The sequence below is a fragment of the Bufo gargarizans genome, chromosome 2 (assembly GCF_014858855.1).
Source record: "Bufo gargarizans isolate SCDJY-AF-19 chromosome 2, ASM1485885v1, whole genome shotgun sequence".
NCBI classification, from domain to species: Eukaryota; Metazoa; Chordata; class Amphibia; order Anura; family Bufonidae; genus Bufo; species Bufo gargarizans.
In genome coordinates, this window is record NC_058081.1 from 723246307 (window position 1) to 723268868 (window position 22562).

Consider the following 22562-nt stretch of genomic DNA (forward strand, 5'->3'; position numbering starts at 1 on the left):
ACACTGGAGCATGAAGGCCTCCATTTGCACTAAATTGGAAGCAGTGGAGCGGCCTGGCTTCTGCTCATTTCCAATGAGAATGTCGTCCTCTGTCTCCTCCCCCCAACCACGGACAACACCAGGGATCCCTGAAAAGTTTAAAGTCCCCCTCAAAGCCTGCTCTTCTTGCCCCTGCTTCTCCTCCTCCCCCCAGCCACCTTCCTCCTCTGACTCTTTTTCAAACTCCTGCTGACTTGTCTCAGATGGAGTAGCCCCCCTGGAAATTCATTAAGCATTGCTACTTCCTCATCTTCTAGCTCCTGCTCCTGAGTCCTCGATGGCTTGATCAATGACACGACACAATGCACGTTCCAGAAAGAAGGCGTAAGGTACGATGTCACTGATAGCGCCCTGGCTGCGACTGACCAGTTTTGTGATCTCATCAAATGGCTGCAGAAGTCTGCATGCGTCGGTCATGAGCAGACACTGGTGCGGTGAAAAGAAACCAAGCTCCCCAGAACCTGTCCTGCTGCAGAGTTCGTACAGGTAGTTGTTAACAGCATGTTGTTGCTGGAGCAGCCTATAAAGCATATACAAGGTGGAGTTCCAGCCAGCGTGTCGGGCAGTCACAAATCAGATGTCTGATGGGCAGGTGGTGTCGCCGCTGAACGTCAGCAAGGCGAGCCATGGCTATGTAAGATCTTCTAAAATGGCCAGAGATTTTCCTGGCCTGCTGCAAGACGTCCTGGACCCCGGGGTATTTGGCAACGAATCGCTGCACGACTAAGTTCAGGATTTGTGCCATGCATGGCACGTGTGTCAGTTTCAGCATGCTCAGCAGATTGGCACCCTTGTCGCACACCACTTTACCAACTGTCAAATTGAGCGGGGTTAGCCACTGATCGGCCTGTGACCGCAGAGTTAAAAGCAGTGCAGTAACGGTGTGGCTCTTGGCTTCCAGGCACAACAGCTGCAGCACAGCATGGCAACGTCTTACCTGGCAAGTCAAATATGTTCTGGGGAGCTTGGGGGCACAGCGGAAGAGTTGGTAGCAGTGGAAAAGAGGAGTCAGCTGAGGAGGAGATGGAAGATGGTGTAGTAGGAGGAGAAGAAGAGGCAGGCCTGCATGCAATCCTTGGAGGTAACACCAAATCCACACTGGTGCCACGGGTGACATGCTTGACAGCCATCAGAAGGTTCACCCAGTGGGCAGTAAAATTATGTACCTTCCCTGCCCATGTTTGCTAGACAAAGTGTCTGTGGTCAGATGTAACTTGGCACCGACACTGTGTGCCAGAGATATATTCACTTGCCGCAGAACGTGGCCATATAGCTCTGTGATGCCCTTCTGGGAGAAATATTTCCATCCGGGGACCTTCCATTGCGGTGTTCTAATGGCCACAAATTTTCTAAAGGCCTCCGAGTCCACCTATATGGCAGTAGTTGGCGGGCTAGCAGTTCCGACAAGCCAGCGGTCAGCCGTTGGGCAAGAAGGTTATCCAGCGTCATCAACTTTTTAAGTTTGAACATTTGGGCCACGGAAGCCTGCTTTTTGCAAGATGAACGCGGCGACAGCACAGTGGATGGTGGAGTGGAGGAAAAATGGAAGGAGGGAGGAGAAGGAGAAGAGGCAGGACGTGGAGCGCCGGGAGTGTGGCTTTGTGGATTCTGACGGTGCTGCTCCCACTGGGCTCAGTGATGGGAGGCCAGGTGCCTTATTAAGGCTGTCGTCCCTAGGTGAGTGTTGGGCTTACCGCGACTTATGCGTTGACAGCACAGACTGCAGATGGCAACACTATTGTCAGCAGCTGACACGTTAAAAAAAAAACACACTGCGGAGCCATGTGCTGGCGTCCTGGGAGTTACCGTGCATGGTGGATGGTTCGCTCCAGATACATTTGCAGTCTGCTTTTTACCTCCTGTGCCCTGCAAGCTCTGCCTGCTTCTCCTCCTTCCCCTCCCTATCTGCTGCTCCATCTCTCCCTCTTAACTCCTCTCCTCTTGCTCTCTTGTGGGCACCCACGTGACATCCATCAACACGTCATCATCGTCACCTTCACCACAACTGACATTAGAGTTCTAGGAGTATGCAGCAACAGGGGGGACCTCCGCCCTTGGGCTGATCACGGTACTGTCGTCAGACCGCTGAGTAGTGGCCGTTGCGACCTCCTCTTCCTGATCCGATGCCAAGACTGACTGTGCATCTGTAAGGTCTGGGAATGGATGGGAAAATAACTCTGCCTCGAGTGGAGGGGCTATCATAGTGGTGATGGTGCACACAGCAGAGAGTGAGGAGGGTGCAGATACAGAGGATGAGGAGGGTAGAGAAGCGGAAGGCTGAGTTAGCCACTCAACCAACTCTGGTGCGTCCTTTGACGTAATTGCATGCACCTTCTCTAACTTCCCACTTAGGCTCCGGCCTGGTGCACCTGCCCGACCCCTACCACCCTTGCGGAATGGCTCTTCCTCTGCCTGTTATTTTAAAAATGACCCTGTGACAAAGTCCCTATATAAGAGCAGTATTTGTGGAAGTAGGTATATCGCAGGCCTCAATTAATATTTGGTGGAAATGGTATATCAAACCCCTTAATCAGTATTTGGTGGAAGCTGGTGTATCACAGGCCTCAATCAATATTTAGTGTAAGCAAGTATATCAATCCCCTCTATCAGTATTTTGTGGAAACAGGTATATAGAACCCCTTATTGAGTATTTGCTGGAAGCCGGTACATCAAACCATGTAATCAATATTTGGTGGAAGCTAATGTATCTCAGGCTTCAATCAATATTTGGTGGAATCCGGTATATTTCGTGGAAACAGGTATATAGAACCCCTTAATGAGTATTTGCTGGAGGCCGGTATATCTCACCTCTCAATAAGTTTTTGGGGGACAACAGGTATATTACACCAGTTGCAATTAGTTAATCCAATAGCGTTGGTCACCCTGTGTAGCTGCGGTATCTCAGCAGAACCGCACACAACTGCTGCACAATACAAATGCACTATATACCGCACACACACACTATATACCGCACACACACTATATACCGCACACACACAGAGTCTATAGATTATAATTTGTGTCCTTTTGGTCAGGACTCAGGAGAAGCTTTCTTTGTCCGCGAGTATTTGCTGGTTCATTTAGAGTTATCCAGGGTGCATCCCGGGGAGGCGAACCAGCTGTACACCCCGTACCGTACCGTCACTTCACTAGACAGGTACATCTCTGCTTAGCTGGACAATATCTGATAGCTCAGACCCCACCCACATACAGTCGTAATACAATCCCATCTTATAACCGTAACAGTAAGGCCGCATGCACACGCGCGTGTTTTTTCAGAACTACGGACTGTACAAACCCGTCCTGCCGTCCTGCAGAGTGGACGAGCGCACAGTGTCATTGGTTGCTAACTCGCTATGACGCCGTCCGCTTCTTGCCACCACCACTGTACAGTAATACACTTGTATAGATCATACAAGTGTATCACAGTACAGTGGTGGTGGCTGGAAGTGCACGTTGTCATAGCAACCAATGACGCCGTGCGTTTGTCCACTCTGCAAGACGGCAGGACGGGTTTGTGCGGTCCGTAGTTTCTAAAAAAACACGCCCGTGTGCAGGCGGCTTAAATCTAATATTTCCACCTCAAAGTATTAAATACTTTTTGCAGTTTACTTGAGTGAATTATTTTCAATACTATTATTGTAAAAAATTGGGATTATATGCTTGCATTTTTCTCTTGCAGCGGATGTTGGGGCGGGGATATGACCGCATCCGGTCACACGCCGACAAGCATCGGATTGTACAGGAGTTGGCCTATGAGATCTGGCGCCAAACGAGTGTAAAACACCGCCGTCTGGCCATTATAAAAAAATAGTCAGACATGAAGAGAATACAGCCCCGGTTTATAAAAAGAATCCGGGACGAAAAATGCCCAGGTATATATGTAAATAACTTTTGTATGTTTTGCCAACACTCTGTAATGTATACAGTGCTAAGCAAAAGTATTCACCCCCCTTGACTTCGTACTTTTTTTTGTTGTCTCACCCCCTGGAATTAACATGGATTGTTTAAGGATTTCCATCATGTAATTTGTAGAACATTCCCACAACGTAGACCTTCTTTTAAATTGGTTAATTGTAAAACAAACAAGTAGTAGGACAAAATAACAGAAAAGGTCCATGTGCATAACTATTCACCCCCTAAAGTCAGTACTTTGTAGAGCCACCTTTTGCGTCAATCACAGCTCACTTTTGCGCCAATCAAAGTCACTTTGGATAAGTCTCGATGAGCAGTTGCCACATCTTACCACAGGCGTTTTTACCCATTCCTCCTTGCAATTCTGATTCATCTCCTTCCAATTTGATGGTTTGCACTTGTGAACAGCAATCTTTAAGTCTGACCACAGATTTTCTATTGGATTGAGATCTGGGCTGTGACTCGGCCATTCCAACACATTTACATGTTTACATTTACACATTCCAACACATTTACATGTTTCCCCTTAAACCACTCAAGTGTTGCTTTAGCCGTGTGTTTGGGGTCATTGTCCTGCTGGAAGGAGAACCTCTGTCCTAGCCTCAGATCACGCACAGAGTGCGACAGGTTCTGCTCAAGAATATCCCTGTCCATGTTTTCCTCAACTCTGACCAGTTTCCCAGTCCCGGCGGCTGAAAAACATCCCCACAGCATGATGCTGCCACCACCATGTTTCATTGTGGGAATGGTGTTCTTTGAGTGATGTGATGTGTTGGGTTTGTGCCAGGCAAGTGACGGACTGAAACATCACTGTGTCTGCAGTAGAAGCCTGAGGGCTAGCCTCCTTCCTACGGGCTATTGACCCAGGACTATGGAGACCCCCACTCTGACCTATTTGGGTTAGAGGGAACTATAAACCATGATGTTTTGGTTGAGTTTATAGGCCACATCTTTCCTATTCCCCATTAAAGTTGCATGGTGTGAATCCATAAACGCAATAAGGGTTAACTCTGCTCTGAGACTCCAAATGAATGTGTTGGTTTATTTGTCCCTTTGTCCTATTGTGTTAGTGATGGGATTAAGAAGTAGCCGACTCTGGTGTAGAGAAGTAGATCATCCTATGATACAATGAGGAGATAATCCCATCCCATGGGTCTCCTCTCGCCCTATTGTTTCATCAAGAAACTGTAGAGGGGATGTCTGTTTGCATGCTGTTCATTTTTGATTGATTTATGCATCATAAAGCTGGCAGCCACTGCAATTATATATAGATCCCTCCATATTGGAATATCTTTATATCAAATGTTCTTAAGATTTTGGAGTTTATCTAAAATCTGAACAAAAGTTCCTATTCCCTCCATTCGGAGAAGGCGATCGGCGGAGGCCATGGAGGTGGTGGAGGTTGAGGAGGAAGAGGAGACCGGACCCTCCCAGCCTATTGAGCCACCCCCACCAGATGTGGGAGAAGTGAAGGAAGTGGAAAGTGCTGTACCCTCCAGCACCACCCCATCTCAGGACTCGGAGGAAGAGGAGGGGATCACCAGCCCCCGGCAGGAGGGTTAATATGTGCACATAGCAATATGATTGTGTATCCATAACATGTACATAAACATTAAAAGGGCCGACAATGAGGCGACAACATACACTATAGTAATGCAAAAAAAGAACACTGGACAATAACTCTTTAATCTACATTAAAACAATTAATTTAACAAATAAATAATATTAAACTCAAAAGAACTATCACTAACTAACAAACAAAATAAAATTATACTGTACTGAAATATCACTAACTAATAAACTATATAATCATCATAAAGATCGCTAACTAACGTATTGAGATTTAAATTGTCAATGCGTATAAAGACTTTAAATAAAAAAAATAAAAAAGGTAAATAATAGACAAACAGACATATTTTATACCGTCGTGTACATATCGGTGAACACTTAAAAAAAAAAAAAAAATTTATAATAATGAATGGGGACAAAACTGAAGCGTTTTGCCCCGCTATTGAAATCCTATGGTGGATCTCAATAGCGGAAAGGGAAACCGCATGTGTGAAAGTACGGTAGCCTCACTTGGGTGAATTCATGGCACAAAAAGCATAACATAAAACAACAAAATAAACTCCTGCCTCTAACTAAGGACGCATTCACACAACCGTAGCAATTTGTGAACCGCACATGGCCGCAACTATAATAGAAAATGCCTATTCTTGTCTGGTGGGAAAAAACGGAACGGAACCACGTAAAAGCTGACACTCTAGTCTAGAAGTTGGGGACCCACTCATGAAATTTATGCAATGATGTTGGCTTATTGACATAGTACTGCTGAAATAATAAAAAATAAAACTGCAAAAAGTTCTAAAAAAATGTTTTGTATGAATATTGAGTTAAAAATGTCTCTTTTTGATGGGTGTCTCTCAAGTACCAGTAGTTGCACATTTTCTTATACTGGAGCTGTATACACCCCCCATCCCAAAGATGGGTGGATAGATAGATAGATAGATACTAGATATACAGACGTGGACAAAATTGTTGGTACCCTTTGGTCAATGAAAGAAAAAGTCACAATGGTCACAGAAATAACTTTAATCTGACAAAAGTAATAATAAATTAAAATTCTATAAATGTTAACCAATGAAAGTCAGACATTGTTTTTCAACCATGCTTCAACAGAATTATGTAAAAAAATAAACTCATGAAACAGGCATGGACAAAAATGATGGTACCCCTAACTTAATATTTTGTTGCGCAACCTTTTGAGGCAATCACTGCAATCAAACGCTTCCTGTAACTGTCAATGAGACATCTGCACCTCTCAGCAGGTATTTTGGCCCACTCCTCATGAGCAAACTGCTCCAGTTGTGTCCGGTTTGAAGGGTGCCTTTTCCAGACTGCATGTTTCAGCTCCTTCCAAAGATGCTCAATAGGATTGAGGTCAGGGCTCATAGAAGGCCACTTTAGAATAGTCCAATTTTTTCCTCTTAGCCATTCTTGGGTGTTTTTAGCGGTGTGTTTTGGGTCATTGTCCTGTTGCAAGACCCATGACCTGCGACTGAGACCAAGCTTTCTGACACTGGCTAGTACATTTCTCTCTAGAATTCCTTGATAGTCTTGAGATTTCATTGTACCCTGCACAGATTCAAGACACCCTGTGCCAGACGCAGCAAAGCAGCCCCAGAACATAACAGAGCCTCCTCCATGTTTCACAGTAGGGACAGTGTTCTTTTCTTGATATGCTTCATTTTTTCGTCTGTGAACATACAGCTGATGTGCCTTGGCAAAAACTTCGATTTTTGTCTCATCTGTCCACAGGACATTCTCCCAGAAGCTTTGTGGCTTGTCAACATGTAGTTTGGCATATTCCAGTCTTGCTTTTTTATGATTCGTTTTCAACAATGGTGTCCTCCTTGGTCGTCTCCCATGTAGTCCACTTTGGCTCAAACAACGACGGATGGTGCGATCTGACACTGATGTTCCTTGAGCATGAAGTTCACCTTGAATCTCTTTAGAAGTCTTTCTAGGCTCTTTTGTTACCATTCGGATTATCCGTCTCTTAGATTTGTCATCAATTTTCCTCCTGCGGCCACGTCCAGGGAGGTTGGCTACAGTCCCATGGATCTTAAACTTATGAATAATATGTGCAACTGTACTCACAGGAACATCTAGTTGCTTGGAGATGGTCTTATAGCCTTTACCTTTAACATGCTTGTCTATAATTTTCTTTCTGATCTCTTGAGACAGCTCTTTCCTTTGCTTCCTCTGGTCCATGTCGAGTGTGGTACACACCATATCACCAAACAACACAGTGATTACCTGGAGCCATATATATAGGCCCAATGGCTGATTACAAGGTTGTAGACACCTGTGATGCTAATTAGTGGACACACCTTGAATTAACATGTCCCTTTGGTCACATTATGTTCTGTGTTTTCTAGGGGTACCATCATTTTTGTCCATGCCTGTTTCATGAGTTTATTTTTTTACATAATTCTGTTGAAGCATGGTTGAAAAACAATGTCTGACTTTCATTGGTTAACATTTATAGAATTTTAATTTATTATTACTTTTGTCAGATTAAAGTTATTTCTGTGACCATTGTGACTTTTTCTTTCATTGACCAAAGGGTACCAACAATTTTGTCCACGTCTGTATATGTAATGACCCAGAGTGCCATTACCACTCCGCACCCTGCTACTGTCTCCTATAGGCTAATTCCATGTCACGTTATGCATTTTCTTTTCAGGTCCATCACAATGTCAACCTCTTACATTTTTTGTAACTGTTTAGTTTGAATGTAATGTACCTGGTTCACCAGAGGTGGCAGCAAATATGGCAGTGCTAATTTTGCAGAGGATGGAACCCTTCTTTCCATTCTACACTCCCTCTAAAGAGAGGAGGGACTAGTTAGTTAGAGTCAGTTTAGCTCACCCCCTTCCAAGGGAGGAAGCAGGTCCACATCCCTCCTGGACGTGTCCTGACTAAGCCAGTTAGGACTCCCCGGACGGATCCGTTTTGCATCCCATAGACTTCTATTATAACGGAATTAATAACGGAATGCGTCTAAAGGCATTCCATTATGCATTCTATCATAGAATTGCATTATGGTCCGTGGTAACAGAATCCATAATGCAATTCTGCTTTTACCACCAAACGAAGAGTGAACAAATTTCAAAATATGAAATTCGCTCATCTCTAACTATAACCATCAAAACTGCTGCTTTATGTAAAAGTTTTTCTTGGACCCGATCCATGTAACATTTCTGCTAAGTGCACAGGAATAATCAGAAGATTGAGTAATTGTTCTTTATTATTTATTTCATCATTAATACAACTTCCTCCAAATTATAGAGAAAACATTTTTTAAATATTTATAAACTGTACCTAGTATATTGTTTATAACATATGTATGGACCAGCTGCCGTCCTTTCCTTAGATCCCCCTCAGCGGCCCAGTTGGAGCACCGTGTCTAGATTGAGGTGATAGAAACCTTGCCTCCCTACAATTCCAGTAACTTGTCTCCTTACTCACTTCTGCCAAAGACATCATAAAACGGGTTTTCACTTGATCTTATTGTATGATCTGGAAAGGGCTAAGAGAGTTCTTTTCACTGAAGGCATCTTGGGATATCCATCTTGGTTCTGAGTAATGCAATACGTGGTTAAGGGCTCGTGCACACGACAGTAGCCTGTTTTGCCGTCCGCAATTTGCATACCCGCGAAAACACGAATACCAGCCATGTCCATTCTGCATTTTACGAAACATCTAGCCCATAATAGAACGGCCCTATTCTTGTCCATTGTGCAGACAAGAATAGGACATGTTATATATTTTTGCGGATGGCACAGAACGGACATACGGATGTGGACAGTTCACTGTATGCTGTCCACATCTTTTGCAGCCCCATTGAAGTGAATTGGTCCGCATCTGACCCGCTAAAATTGTGGATCAGATGCAGACAAAAATATGTTTGTGTGCATGAGCCCTTATGAGACGCATACCCTTGGACCTCCACCATTCAAGGGTTTGTGCCTGAGGGCAAGGTGGTTCCATATCTGATAAGTGAAAGCGTTTCCTCAGTGTCCACCAAATTGCAATATTGTCTCTTATAATAGATTCTTTAGTCCAAGGACAAATACGAGACAGTCGTGTATGTAGCAGTGCGATGAGTGACCAGGGAGCAAAAAAGGCAGATTCCAGCTGCATATCCGAGTGGTGGCTGGTTCCATTAACCTAATCAGTGATGTGTCTAACTATATGTCACGGAATGTGTACAGGTAACAAGGCAAAACAACATGCATAAATGTCTCGCTGGATCCAAAAGCTAAGGAACGAAAGGGAGACCCCTGTAGAAGACCTGGCACTTTCCCTGGCTGCTCAGCCTATGCATAGATCCGAATGGTGGAGGTATGCATATCCACAAACCTTGACTATAAAGCCCTGAGCACCCTACAATAGTGAGGGGACACGACCACCGGCTCCCTACACCAGACACGGAGGGAGTCAGGGTCACCTGGGATCCAGCAAACAGAAAATAACAGATAATAGTGTAACACTTAAGTTTGTGGAGGAGAGGAGAACCAGATGGGCAAGCACACATACTCCAGGAAGAAATATAAGCCGCCCAGAAAAGCATTCTGGGGAAGAATTTAAAGGGAAACAATTAGTCCAACACATAACAGCTGAGAGACGCTAATGAGAGGAGGAGCTGAATACCACAACACAGAACTCAAGGGGGAGGTTCTGAAAGGCCTCTGTCAGAGCTTCTCAGCTGTCTGGTTGTGACAGTACCCCTCCCTCTACGAGTGGACTCCGGACACTCAGAACCCACCTTCTCAGGATGGGACCTATGGAAAGCCTTGATGAGACGAGAGGCTTTAATGTCCGTCACTGAGACCCACATCCTCTCCTCAGGACCATACCCCTCCCAGTGAACAAGGTACTGAAGAGAACCGCGGACAAGACGAGAATCCACAATCCTAGAGACCTGAAATTCAAGATTCCCATCAACCATAATCGGAGGAGGAGGCAAAGGCGAGGGTACAATGGGTTGAACATAAGGTTTCAATAAGGACTTATGAAAAACATTATGGATCTTCCAAGTCTGAGGAAGATCAAGACGGTATGCAACAGGATTGATGACAGACAGGATTTTGTAAGGCCCAATAAACCTAGGACCCAACTTCCAGGAGGGAACCTTCAATTTGATATTCTTGGTAGACAACCACACCAGATCACCAACATTCAGGTCCGGACCAAGCACACGTCTCTTATCAGCCACACGCTTATATCTCTCAGTCATGCTCTTTAGATTATCTTGAATCTTTTGCCAAATAGATGACAAAGACGAGGAGAATCTGTCCTCATCAGGTAAACCAGAAGACCCCTCTCCCGAGAAAGTCCCAAACTGTGGATGAAACCCATATGCACCAAAAAATGGTGACTTATCAGAGGACTCCTGACGACGGTTATTTAAAGCAAACTCAGCAAGGGACAAAAAAGAACACCAATCCTCTTGATTCTCCGCCACAAAACAGCGCAGATATGTCTCCAGATTCTGATTGACGCGCTCTGTCTGGCCATTCGACTGCGGGTGGAAAGCAGAAGAGAATGACAACCGAACCCCCAAGCGAGAACAGAAAGCCTTCCAGAATCTGGAAACAAACTGCGTGCCCCTATCAGAGACTATGTCTGAAGGAATACCGTGCAATTTGACAATGTGATCAACAAATGCCTGCGCCAGCGTCTTAGCATTGGGCAAACCAGGAAAAGGGATGAAATGCACCATTTTGCTAAAACGGTCCACCACCACCAGAATCACAGTCTTCCCCGAGGAACGAGGCAGGTCCGTGATAAAGTCCATGGACAGATGTGTCCAAGGACGGGAAGGAATGGGTAAGGGAAGGAGAGGACCTGATGGCCGTGAATGAGGGACTTTGGCACGAGCGCAAGTCTCGCAGGCTGCCACAAAACCCTCAACCGACTTACGAAGCGCAGGCCACCAGAATCTCCGAGCGATGAGATCCAGTGTGGCTCTTACCCCCGGGTGCCCAGCAAGGACCGTATCGTGGTGTTCTTTAAAAATCTTGTGTCTTAAAGCGAGAGGCACAAACAACCTCCCAGGAGGACAAAGATCAGGAGCCTCTGACTGGGCTGCCTGCACCTCTGCCTCCAATTCAGGAAAAAGAGCAGAGACCACCACACCTTCAGCCAAAATGGGACCCGGGTCTTCAAAATTCCCGCCTCCCGGAAAACAACGTGACAGGGCATCTGCCTTCACATTCTTAACTCCAGGGCGGAACGTGACAACAAAATTAAACCTAGAAAAGAACAACGACCATCTGGCCTGTCTCGGGTTCAGACGCTTGGCTGACTCCAAGTAGGCCAGATTTTTATGGTCAGTAAATACGGTAATAGGGTGTCTGGCTCCCTCTAGCCAATGGCGCCATTCCTCAAAAGCCAACTTGATGGCCAACAATTCCCTATCTCCCACATCGTAATTTCTCTCTGCGGAGGAGAGTTTTTTTGAGAAAAAGGCACACGGTCGCCAATTGGCAGGAGAGGAACCCTGAGACAAGACCGCCCCCACACCCACCTCAGAAGCATCAACCTCAACTATGAAGGGTAACGAAACATCAGGTTGCACCAAGATGGGAGCGGAAGCAAAACTCTCCTTGATATCAGAAAAAGCCTTACGCGCCTCTACTGACCAAGAAGAAAAATCTACCCCCTTTCTGGTCATATCAGTGAGTGGTTTAACAATAGAAGAATAATTCAAGATGAACTTCCTGTAATAATTGGCAAAGCCCAAAAAACGCATCAGCGCCTTTTGATTCTCAGGAAGCTCCCACTCAAGCACAGCGCGGACCTTCTCTGGGTCCATGCGAAAACCAGAAGCGGAGAGAAGAAACCCCAGAAATTGAATTTCTGGAACCGCAAACACACATTTTTCCAGTTTCGCATATAATTTATTCTCCCGCAGGATGAGCAAGACCTGACGTAAATGTTCCTTATGAGTTTTGAAATCGGGAGAAAAAATCAAAATGTCATCCAAATACACCAATACAAATTTTCCCATCAAATGATAAAAAATGCTGTTCACGAAATGCTGGAAAACGGCTGGGGCATTCATCAAACCAAAAGGCATAACCAAGTTTTCAAAATGGCCCTCAGGGGTATTGAAGGCCGTCTTCCATTCGTCCCCTTCTCTGACCCTGACCAGGTTGTATGCCCCTCTTAAATCTAATTTGGAAAAGACTTTAGCCCCAACAACCTGGTTAAATAGGTCCGGGATCAGAGGAAGCGGATAAGGGTCACGAATTGTGATATTGTTCAGCTCCCTGAAATCCAGACAAGGTCTTAAAGAACCATCTTTTTTCTTAACAAAGAAAAAACCAGCGGCAACAGGTGACTTCGAGGGTCGTATGTATCCCTTTCTCAGACTCTCAGAGATATAAGCACGCATAGCGATCCTCTCAGGTTGGGAAAGATTGTATAAACGAGATTTAGGCAGCTTGGCGTCTGGGATGAGATTAATAGGGCAATCGTACTCCCTGTGCGGGGGCAAATCCTGAACTCCACTCTCAGAGAAGACATCCGAAAATTCAGAGAGAAAAGATGGTATAGTCTTAGTAGCAACCTCAGAAACAGATGTCATGAGGCAATTCTCTCTGCAAAAGTCACTCCAACCATTTATTTGCTTTGCTTGCCAATCAATGGTGGGGTTATGCTTAGTGAGCCAGGGCAGCCCCAACACCAGCGGGGTGGGCAAACCGCTAAGGACGAAACATGACACATCCTCAACATGAGCATCACTCACAATTAAACGGATATTGTGAACTATGCCCTTTAATGATTTCTGAGAAAGTGGAGCGGAATCGATAGCAAATACAGGAATATCCTTTCTCAAAGCGCACACCTGGAAACCATGAGTTATCGCAAAGTGATTATCAATGAGATTGACCGCTGCTCCACTATCCACAAAAATCTCACAAAAAATGTTCTTGCTCTCTAGCGCCACCCTAGCCGGCAGGACAAAACGGGAACTACAAGCAAACGGAAAATCTTCAATCTCCGCCTCAATCCTGCCAATAGTAACAGACGGAACATTTTTCAAAGATTTTTTCCTCTTTGTTTCTTTATTATACCCAGAGAACTGCCTGAATCTCCTAGAGGGACAAATATTTGCCAAATGATTAATACCTCCACAACAAAAACAAACCCTCCCATGCGGGCTGAATCTTCTATTGTCAGAAGCAATCAACCCCAGCTGCATGGGCTCCTGCTCAGAAGGGGCTGACAGCGACTGAGACCCCTGCGCAGAGAATGGGACCGCTGCACAGTCCTGGGACCGAGTATGACAGGAAGGAGAGATCTCTCCTCTCTCTCTAAGACGCCTGTCAATACGAACGGCCTGAGACATAGCAGAGTCCAAAGAAATAGGCCTTTCATGAAAGGCAAATGCATCTTTCAATCCCTCTGAAAGACCATGGCAAAATTGACTTCGGAGTGCAGCATCATTCCAACCAGTATCAGCTGCCCAACTCCGAAATTCTGAGCAGTATATTTCTGCGGATTGTTTACCCTGGCATAGGAGACGTAGTCTAGACTCCGCCAGAGCAATACGATCCGGATCATCATATATCTGACCCAGGGCTAAAAAGAATTCATCCACTGAACGGAGGGGCCGTGCCCCCTCCGGCAGCGAAAAGGCCCAGGACTGAGCGTTACCCCTGAGCAGCGATATAATGATCCCCACCCTCAGTTCCTCATCACCAGAAGAATGGGGAAGAAGGCGAAAATGGAGTTTGCAAGCCTCTCTAAAACGCACAAAATTCTCACTACCCCCGGAGAACGTATCCGGGAGCGAGATCTTAGGCTCAGAACAAGCTCCATGAACGCAAGCTGAACCGGTCACTTGAAGCTGAGAAAAAGTCTTACGGAGGTCAGCTACCTCCAATGAAAGACCCTGGAAGCGTTCAGCCAAAAGTGAAACCGGATCCATGCTTAAGACGGTTTTGGCGGCTTATAATGTCACGGAATGTGTACAGGTAACAAGGCAAAACAACATGCATAAATGTCTCGCTGGATCCAAAAGCTAAGGAACGAAAGGGAGACCCCTGTAGAAGACCTGGCACTTTCCCTGGCTGCTCAGCCTATGCATAGATCCGAATGGTGGAGGTATGCATATCCACGAACCTTGACTATAAAGCCCTGAGCACCCTACAATAGTGAGGGGACACGACCACCGGCTCCCTACACCAGACACGGAGGGAGTCAGGGTCACCTGGGATCCAGCAAACAGAAAATAACAGATAATAGTGTAACACTTAACTTTGTGGAGGAGAGGAGAACCAGATGGGCATGCACACATACTCCAGGAAGAAATATAAGCCGCCCAGAAAAGCATTCTGGGGAAGAATTTAAAGGGAAACAATTAGTCCAACACATAACAGCTGAGAGACGCTAATGAGAGGAGGAGCTGAATACCACAACACAGAACTCAAGGGGGAGGTTCTGAAAGGCCTCTGTCAGAGCTTCTCAGCTGTCTGGTTGTGACACTATACATGCAAGGTTATAATTTCAGATATTCGGAAACGCCATACCACAGTCCTCACTGGTTGCCATTAGTTTTCACTATTTAATCTGGGGGCGTCTACCCAGCCATAGAAAGGCTGTGAAAGCTCTGTTTAATCTGGAAACATGTTAACGCTTCAGCAAAACAGGACTAGTCTCTAGCGGATAGAGTAATTTAGACATACTTCTCATTTTCAAGAGATGATTTCTCCCCAATAGTGATAATCGAATGTTAGGCCACTGCTAACGGTGGGCAGTAGCAGGCAAACTGTTTTGGCGACGGCTGCTCTGCTTTTGCACCCTGCTCCCTCTTTTGCTACGCTGTTGGCTCCGTCTCACCGCTGCCTCTTCCTCCGAAATCTGAAAGTCAGTGGCACGACCTTCATTCCATGTGGGGTCTAGGACCTCATCGTCCCCTGCATCGTCTTCCACCCAGGGTGCCCAAAAACCTAGAGTTCAGTGCGAACTCAAACTTTACAGTTCGGGTTCGCTAAACTCTAATCATGAGCTATTTTTATAGAGCAGGTTGTTATGGATGCGACAATGCCAAATTTGACTTTTTTGGTTGTTTGTTTCAGTATTACATAATAAAACATTTTGGAAAAAAAATCGTTTTAGTGTCTCCATATTCTGAAAGCCATATTTTTTTATATATTTTTTGGGCGAATGTCTTATGTAGGGGCTCATTTTTTTCAGTATGAGATGACGGTTTGATTGGTACAATTTTGGTGTGCATATGACTTTTTGATCACTATTAAACTTTTTGTGATGTAAGGTGACAAAATGGCTTTTTAACACATTTTTTTTCCCGGTGTTCTCCTGAGGGGTTAAATCATGTGATATTTTTATAGAGAAGGTTGATACGGACGCGGCGATACCAAATATGTATACTATTTTTTATTTATTAAAATTTTATACACTAATATCATTTTTTTAGACAACAAAAACATGTTTTAGTGTCACCATAGTCTGAGAGCCATAGTCTATTTTTAATTTTTTGGGCGATTCTATTAGGTAGGGTATACGTTTTTGAGGGATGTGATGACGGTTTAATTGGTACAATTTTGGGGTGCAAATGACTTTTTGATATTGCTTGCTATTACACTTTTTGTGATGTAAGGTGACACTATTTTAATTTTTTTTACAGTGTTCACCTGAGGGGTTAGGTCATGTGTTTTTTTAATAGAAAAGGTTTTTACGAATGCGGCGATATCTAATATGTATACTTTTATTTTTATTTTTTTTACATTTAACAGAATAAAAGCATTTTTGAAAAAAAAATCATGTTGGAGACCATAGTCTGAGAGCCATAGTTTTTTTTTTTTTTAGATTGTCCTATGTAGGGGCTCATTTTTTGCGGGATGAGTTAATGGTTAGATTGGTACTATTTTGGGGGGCATACGCCTTTTTGATAGCTTGGTGTTGCACTTTTAGTGATGTAAGGTGACAAAAATGGCTTTTTTTTTACAAAGTTTTTATTTTTTATGGTGTCTATCGGACGGGGTGGATCATGTGATATATTTATATATACGGTCGTTATGGACGCAGCAATACCTAATATGTGCGGTTTTTCTTTTTTTATTATAAAATCAGAGGAAAGGGGCGAATTTAGATTTCTTTTTTTTTACTTGAAACTGTTCACACAGTTCATTAAAGGCACAAAGGAATAAATCTTGTTTGTGACGCCAAGATTTATTATGCAGTGAGCCAGACCGACAGGGGAATTATACGTGAGGTCATGGTGTGAGCATTAGGTGGGCCGAGGTCAATACAGTTCTGGTTACTCACGGTTATGTTGTCCCTGGGCAGGCCTGCACAAGTGAAGAGGAGAACGGCACATACATTTTCTGGGGCACACTCTGGTGTAATGGACACAGGCCAGATGGTGGTTTGAGGTGCCTTTGATGGTCTGTATTAATGTGCCTATGGCAAAGTCCCTTGTAGTTGTGATGCCAGTACCTTTTATGGTGGTACAAAGCATTTACTGTAGTGTTAACTGAGGAATTGGAGACTGAAATAAGGAAGGTGCAATCCAGCTTATAACTTTTACTGAACGTTGCTCCTGATAACGGTTACATCCAAGTATTAAACAGTCTCTAGTACATCCAGATATGAAATACAGTCATTTTAAGATGGACAGAGGTAAAGCTGCAAGAGGTCCACTGCTTAGAGGTTTTATGTCTGTCTCTCAGGCTATTAATGGTATAAGTTTTATGCTTACTGATGACTTCTATGCTGGTCCCTGTAATCCCAGTGCAAGTTAGTGAGGCTGCCGGAGGTCGGTAAATCCTTCACTTTTGACTCCAAAGGTCCTAAGGCGCGTATAGCGATGGCCATAACCCTTTGGGTGTCTGTTTCTTTAGTGCTTTCTCGATTAATATCCTTCTGAGTATGTTGACCACTTCAGCTCAGGGCTGAAGACTCCAGACTGAGAGCTAAGACTAAACTGCCAAGACTAGGTCTGAGCTGGGCTATATATATGGGATGTGTTGTCTCTCTCTAGTGGTAGGCTCAGTGTAATGGAATCTAACACACTTGTAGGCAAGGATTATGCATAAAGAGGCACTGCAGCATAAAACAGATTATATCAAGCATAACACTACGACTTTCCAGTACCCACGTGGGTAGTGTAACACTGCAGTGTCGATGGACGTCACGTGGGTGCCCAGGAGAGAGGAAGAGTAGGGGAGTTCAGAGGGAGAGACGGAGCAGCAGATAGGTAGGAGAAGGAGGAGAAGCAGGCAGAACTCAGAGTGCACAGGAGGCAAAAAGCAGACTGCAAATGTATCTGTAGCGAGCCATCCACCATGCACGGTCACATGTTGCGCTCCCAGGACGTCGGCACATGGCTCCGAAGTGTGGGCTTTTTTTAACGTGTCAACTGCTGACAATAGTGTTGCCATCTGTAGCCTGTGCTCTCAACGCATAAGTCGCGGTAAGCCCAACACTCACCTTGGGACAACCGCCTTAAAAAGGCACCTGGCCTCCCATCACCGAGCCCAGTAGGAGCAACGCCGTCAGAACCCACAAAGCCACACTACCGGAGCACCACGTCCTGCCTCTTCTTCTTCTCTCTCCTCCCATTTGTCCTCCACTCCACCTTCCACCGTGCCGTCATCGCATTCATCTGGCAGAAGGCAGGCCTCCTTAGCCCAAATGTTCGAGTGTAAAAAGTTGATGACTGCCGGATAACCCTCTTGCCCAACGGTTGACCGCTGGCTTGTCAGAACTGCTAGCCCGCCAACTAATGCCATATAAACTGGTGGACTCTGAGGCCTTTAGAAAATCTGTGGCCATTGGCCCACCATAATGGAAGGTCCACGGAAGGAAATACTTCTCCCACAAGGGCATCGAGAGCTATACGGCCATGTTCATCGGCAAGTGAATATATCTCTGGCACAAGATACATATGACCACAGACACGTGGTCTAGCAAACATGGGCAGGGAAGGTACATAACTTTTACTGCCCACTGGGTTAACCTTTTCACGGCATCAAGCATTTAACCCGTGGCACCCGTGTGGATTTGATGTTATCACCACAGATTGCATGCAGGCCTGCCTCTTATTCTCCTCCTCCTACTCCATACTCCGTCTCTTCCTCGGCTGACTCCTTTTTTTCCACTGCTACCACCTCTTCCGCTGCATCCCCCAAGCTCCCCAGAACCTATTCGATGTGCCAGGTGAGACATTGCCATGCTGTGCTGCGGCTGTTGTGCCTGGAAGTCAAGAGACACACTGGTCCTGCACTGCTTTCAGGTCTGCGGTCACAGGCCGATCAGTGGCTAACCCCATGCTTAAGTGGCATGCAATGGTGCCAATCTGCTGAGCTCTGAAACAGGGCAAAATGACACACGTACCGTGCATGGCACATGTCCTGAACTTAGTCATGCAGCAATTCGTTGCCAAATACCTCGGGGACCAGGACGTCTTGCAGCAGGCCAGGAAAATCTCTGGCCATTTTAGAAGATCTTACAAGGCCATGGCTATCCTTGCTGACGTTCAGTGGCAACACCACCTGCACGTCAGACATCTGATTTGTGACAGTCCAACGCTCTGGAACTCCACCTTGTATATGTTTGATAGGCTGCTCCAGCAGCAACGTGCAGTTAACGACTACCTGTACGAATTCTGCAGCAGGTCAAGTTCTTGGGAGTTTGGTTTCTTTTCACTGCGCCAGTGGCTGCTCATGCGTGACACATGCAGATTTCTGCGGCCATTTGATGAGATCACCAAACTGGTCAGTCACAGCCAGGGCACCATCATACATCATATCTTATGCCTTCTTTCTGGAGCGTGCATTGTGTTGTGTCATTGATCAAGCCGTCGAGGAGCAGGAAAATGAGGAAGTCACAAAGCTGGATGAATTCCCAGGGGGGGCTACTCCATCTGAGACAAGTCAGCAGGAGTCCAATTTTATATTTTATCGATTAACAGCAAATTCAAAGCACAGTTTATGGCACCAATTAAAGATTTATGGAGGCAGGTTGGATGGCTGTAACATAACACTTGTGGTTATAGATCATTGTTAAATTCAGACTTGAACTTTATCTGACCTAGTATTAGTTTTTGTGATGGGTGTCTGAGCTGTAATCCCTTACCTTTCAGCAGTGTTTGTCATCGAGAATTTTGCTGCTCACTCAGCTGTCTTGTCTCTCAAATGTTTTCTTGAGGTAGGATTAAGTTGGTCTTTATGTAGAATCTTTACAAGGAGCAGGAGCTCTGTAGTGTGCTTCCTCTCCTCACTGAATCTACACAGTAATTGCTCTTCCTGGCAGGAAGCAGGACAGGCCTGCTCCTGCGAAGATGAGAGTGGAGGTGGTTAGCTCTGTTCCTGCCATTCATTTGCCATCCATGTCTTCCCTGCTGGAATGTATGGCTAATACAATGTAAAATACATATCATTACCTATAAAACATTAAGCAATTACAGATACCCCTAGGTCAGCAGTACTGCATTTTCACCAAATGTCTGGCATAAATATATTAAGAAATACGTTTTTTTTGTTTGTTTTTTAAATAGTGCCACATATATAAAGCATTTGTAACATGTTCTCAGATACAGAAGTCAGGTTAAGTGGGTACAGAAGAGCACAACTTTTTTTTTTTTATTGAGAAAAAAAAACTTTACCCAAAATTAAAAAATAATACAAATAAATGTGGCAAACAATTTATGAAGAGAGGAGCCATTACTATGTTTTGCTGTGGGGCTCTATATTTCCTTTTACATATCGCTTTAAATCCTAGAAAAATCATTTAAATAGGTTATCCCATTCTCAATGTAAAAATTTAAGATCATATAGTACAAAGGGAGAACCAGCCTACACCTTGCATGGATCCAGAGATTTCCACTTTTATTGCTGGAATTGTTTCTTTAGTCCTTATTCCCACGTCATTGTTTTGGTTCTTGATTTTGAGCCCAAACCAGGTGTGAGTCGAAACCCAGAAAAGGTGCAGATCTCCCCCTTTTACCTGATGTCTGTGGAGGCTCCAATCCTGGTTTTGGCTCTCAATCACTGATGGAAAACACTGAACAAAACACTGACACGTGAATGAGGCTGTAGTGGCCACTCAAATTTTGAATTACATTCAATTACAAAAATATTTAGGTCCAGATATTGGTTTGAAAAATATAGAATATTTTTTTTTCATGAGGCAAGTAAGTGGAATATATTTTAAACTTCAGTAGTGACAGCATGTTCATGATCCTCTTGTAGGTCATTAGGATGTTCACTAAAAGCTCTTTGTAGCCTGGCCGGGATAGATCTGAAGAAGCAGATTTTAAAATTTTGGCCCATAAAAATATAAATGATTGGATTGATGCAACTGTTAAGACAAGCCAGGTTAGTAACAATAGTATTTACTACATAGAATTGAATATCATATGAAGGTTCATCATAAGTAGGTGTTAGTGGCCAGATGTAATATGGAAGCCAGCAGATAAAGAAACCCAATATAACAGCGGTGATGATCCTGTAGGGCCTCTGAGATCTCTGGGATGTCTTAGATTTTCTAATTTTGAGGAAAACAATAACATAGCTGATCAAGATGATGAGAAACGGGATCACAAACATTATAAGTAACCTGATCAGTTGAATTGTTTGTTTTTTGTTAAGGAGATTGTGCTGGATAATCAAAGAGAATATACACCATTCATAATAATCTTTAAGAAGAACTCTATATAAGTAATACACTATACCAGTCAGGAGCAAACTCAGCACCCAAATAATTGCTGCACTGATTCTCACTAGCCTATGTGTTCTGTGAACTTTAGTCCAAAATGGCCACAGGACGGATACACAGCGGTCAATACTCATGGCCGTCAAGAGAAGAACACTGGCGCTCACATTAAGATTGAACAGAATAATATTTGCTATGCAAAAATCCTCTGTGTGTTCAACATAGTTTGAGAAAAAGTAAGACCACTCTGCAATGCGCAGAGGAAGAGAAGCACAGCAGAGGAAGTCCGCAATGGCCAGGTTGAGGAACCACACAGCGCTGATTGTCTTCTTCATCCTGAATCCAGCAATCCAGATGACTAATCCATTACCGATAGTCCCAAGAACAAAAATGATGCTGTATAAGGTAAATGTTATCGTCATTAATCTGAAGTCTGAATCATCAACTTCGCTGTTAATACTTTTTTCATTTGTCTCATTGTGTTTGTAATATGACCTTAAAAGAAAGGACAGAGGTTAGACCCTTGAAGATTTTATAGCTCAACAAATATCCACTTAGTACACTCAGTCATACATGGAGAACAGGGGCAGAAACCAAACTAAAGTTACAATTAGTGTTGATCGAGCACCAAAGTGTTCAGGTGTTCGGGTGCTCGGGTCAAACACCTCAGGATGCTTGGGTGCTCTACAGAGCACCAGAGCACAATGGAAGTCAATAGGAAAACCCGAGCATTAAACCAGGCACCCCCTGCTCTGAAGAGGGGAGGGTGTCTGGTTCATACGAAAAAGGTCAGAAATTGATGGAAACACCACCAAAATGGTTCGGGAACAGCATGGGGAGGATGTCTGGATGCATCTTGGACTCCCAGGTCGCTGCTGGGAACGGTGTTGTCTGAGTAGTACGCCACTTTTACAGACTGACACAAAACTGAAGATAAAATCGATGTTAGAGTAAAAATTGTTAGGAAACATTTCCTATATATTTACTTGTATATAAAGTGCAAGTGCTGCCAAAAATTACAAGGAAGAGACACTCCGTTACAACCTGTATATCACATAATGGAAGGCCTTATTCACATTGTGGTACAATTGTTCAGGTAGTGGGACTCCTAGACTCATAAAGCCTATGCACTAAGTGAAAGGGCTTTAAAAAATTACAAGGAACCGGCACTCCAATACACCCTTCATTACACACTCTTGAAAAATTATGATTGGTGGCCTGCTGGTGACCCTAAAAAACATTAGTAACAAGGGCCTGCTGGTGACCCTCTAAAACATTACGGGCGAGGGCCTGCTGCTGAGCTGAACCATCTAAAACATTAGCGGTGAGGGACTGATGCAGAGCTGACTCTC

The 22562-nt window shown here is 44.4% G+C and overlaps 1 protein-coding gene across 1 annotated transcript; it reads right to left on the bottom strand.

Moving 5' to 3' along the window:
• Window positions 1-20050: 20050 nt before the first annotated feature.
• On the bottom strand, window positions 20051-21699 carry LOC122927125 (C3a anaphylatoxin chemotactic receptor-like). Its single transcript, XM_044278708.1, has one exon. It carries the CDS (start codon window positions 21630-21632, stop codon window positions 20706-20708), a length of 927 nt encoding a protein of 308 aa, XP_044134643.1. The 5' UTR covers window positions 21633-21699; the 3' UTR covers window positions 20051-20705.
• Between the last annotated feature and the right edge of the window lie 863 nt (window positions 21700-22562).

Bases quoted from the DNA above. Each gene is read 5' to 3' on its own strand.
- LOC122927125 (XM_044278708.1), bottom strand. From the start codon at position 21,632: ATGACGATAACATTTACCTTATACAGCATCATTTTTGTTCTTGGGACT.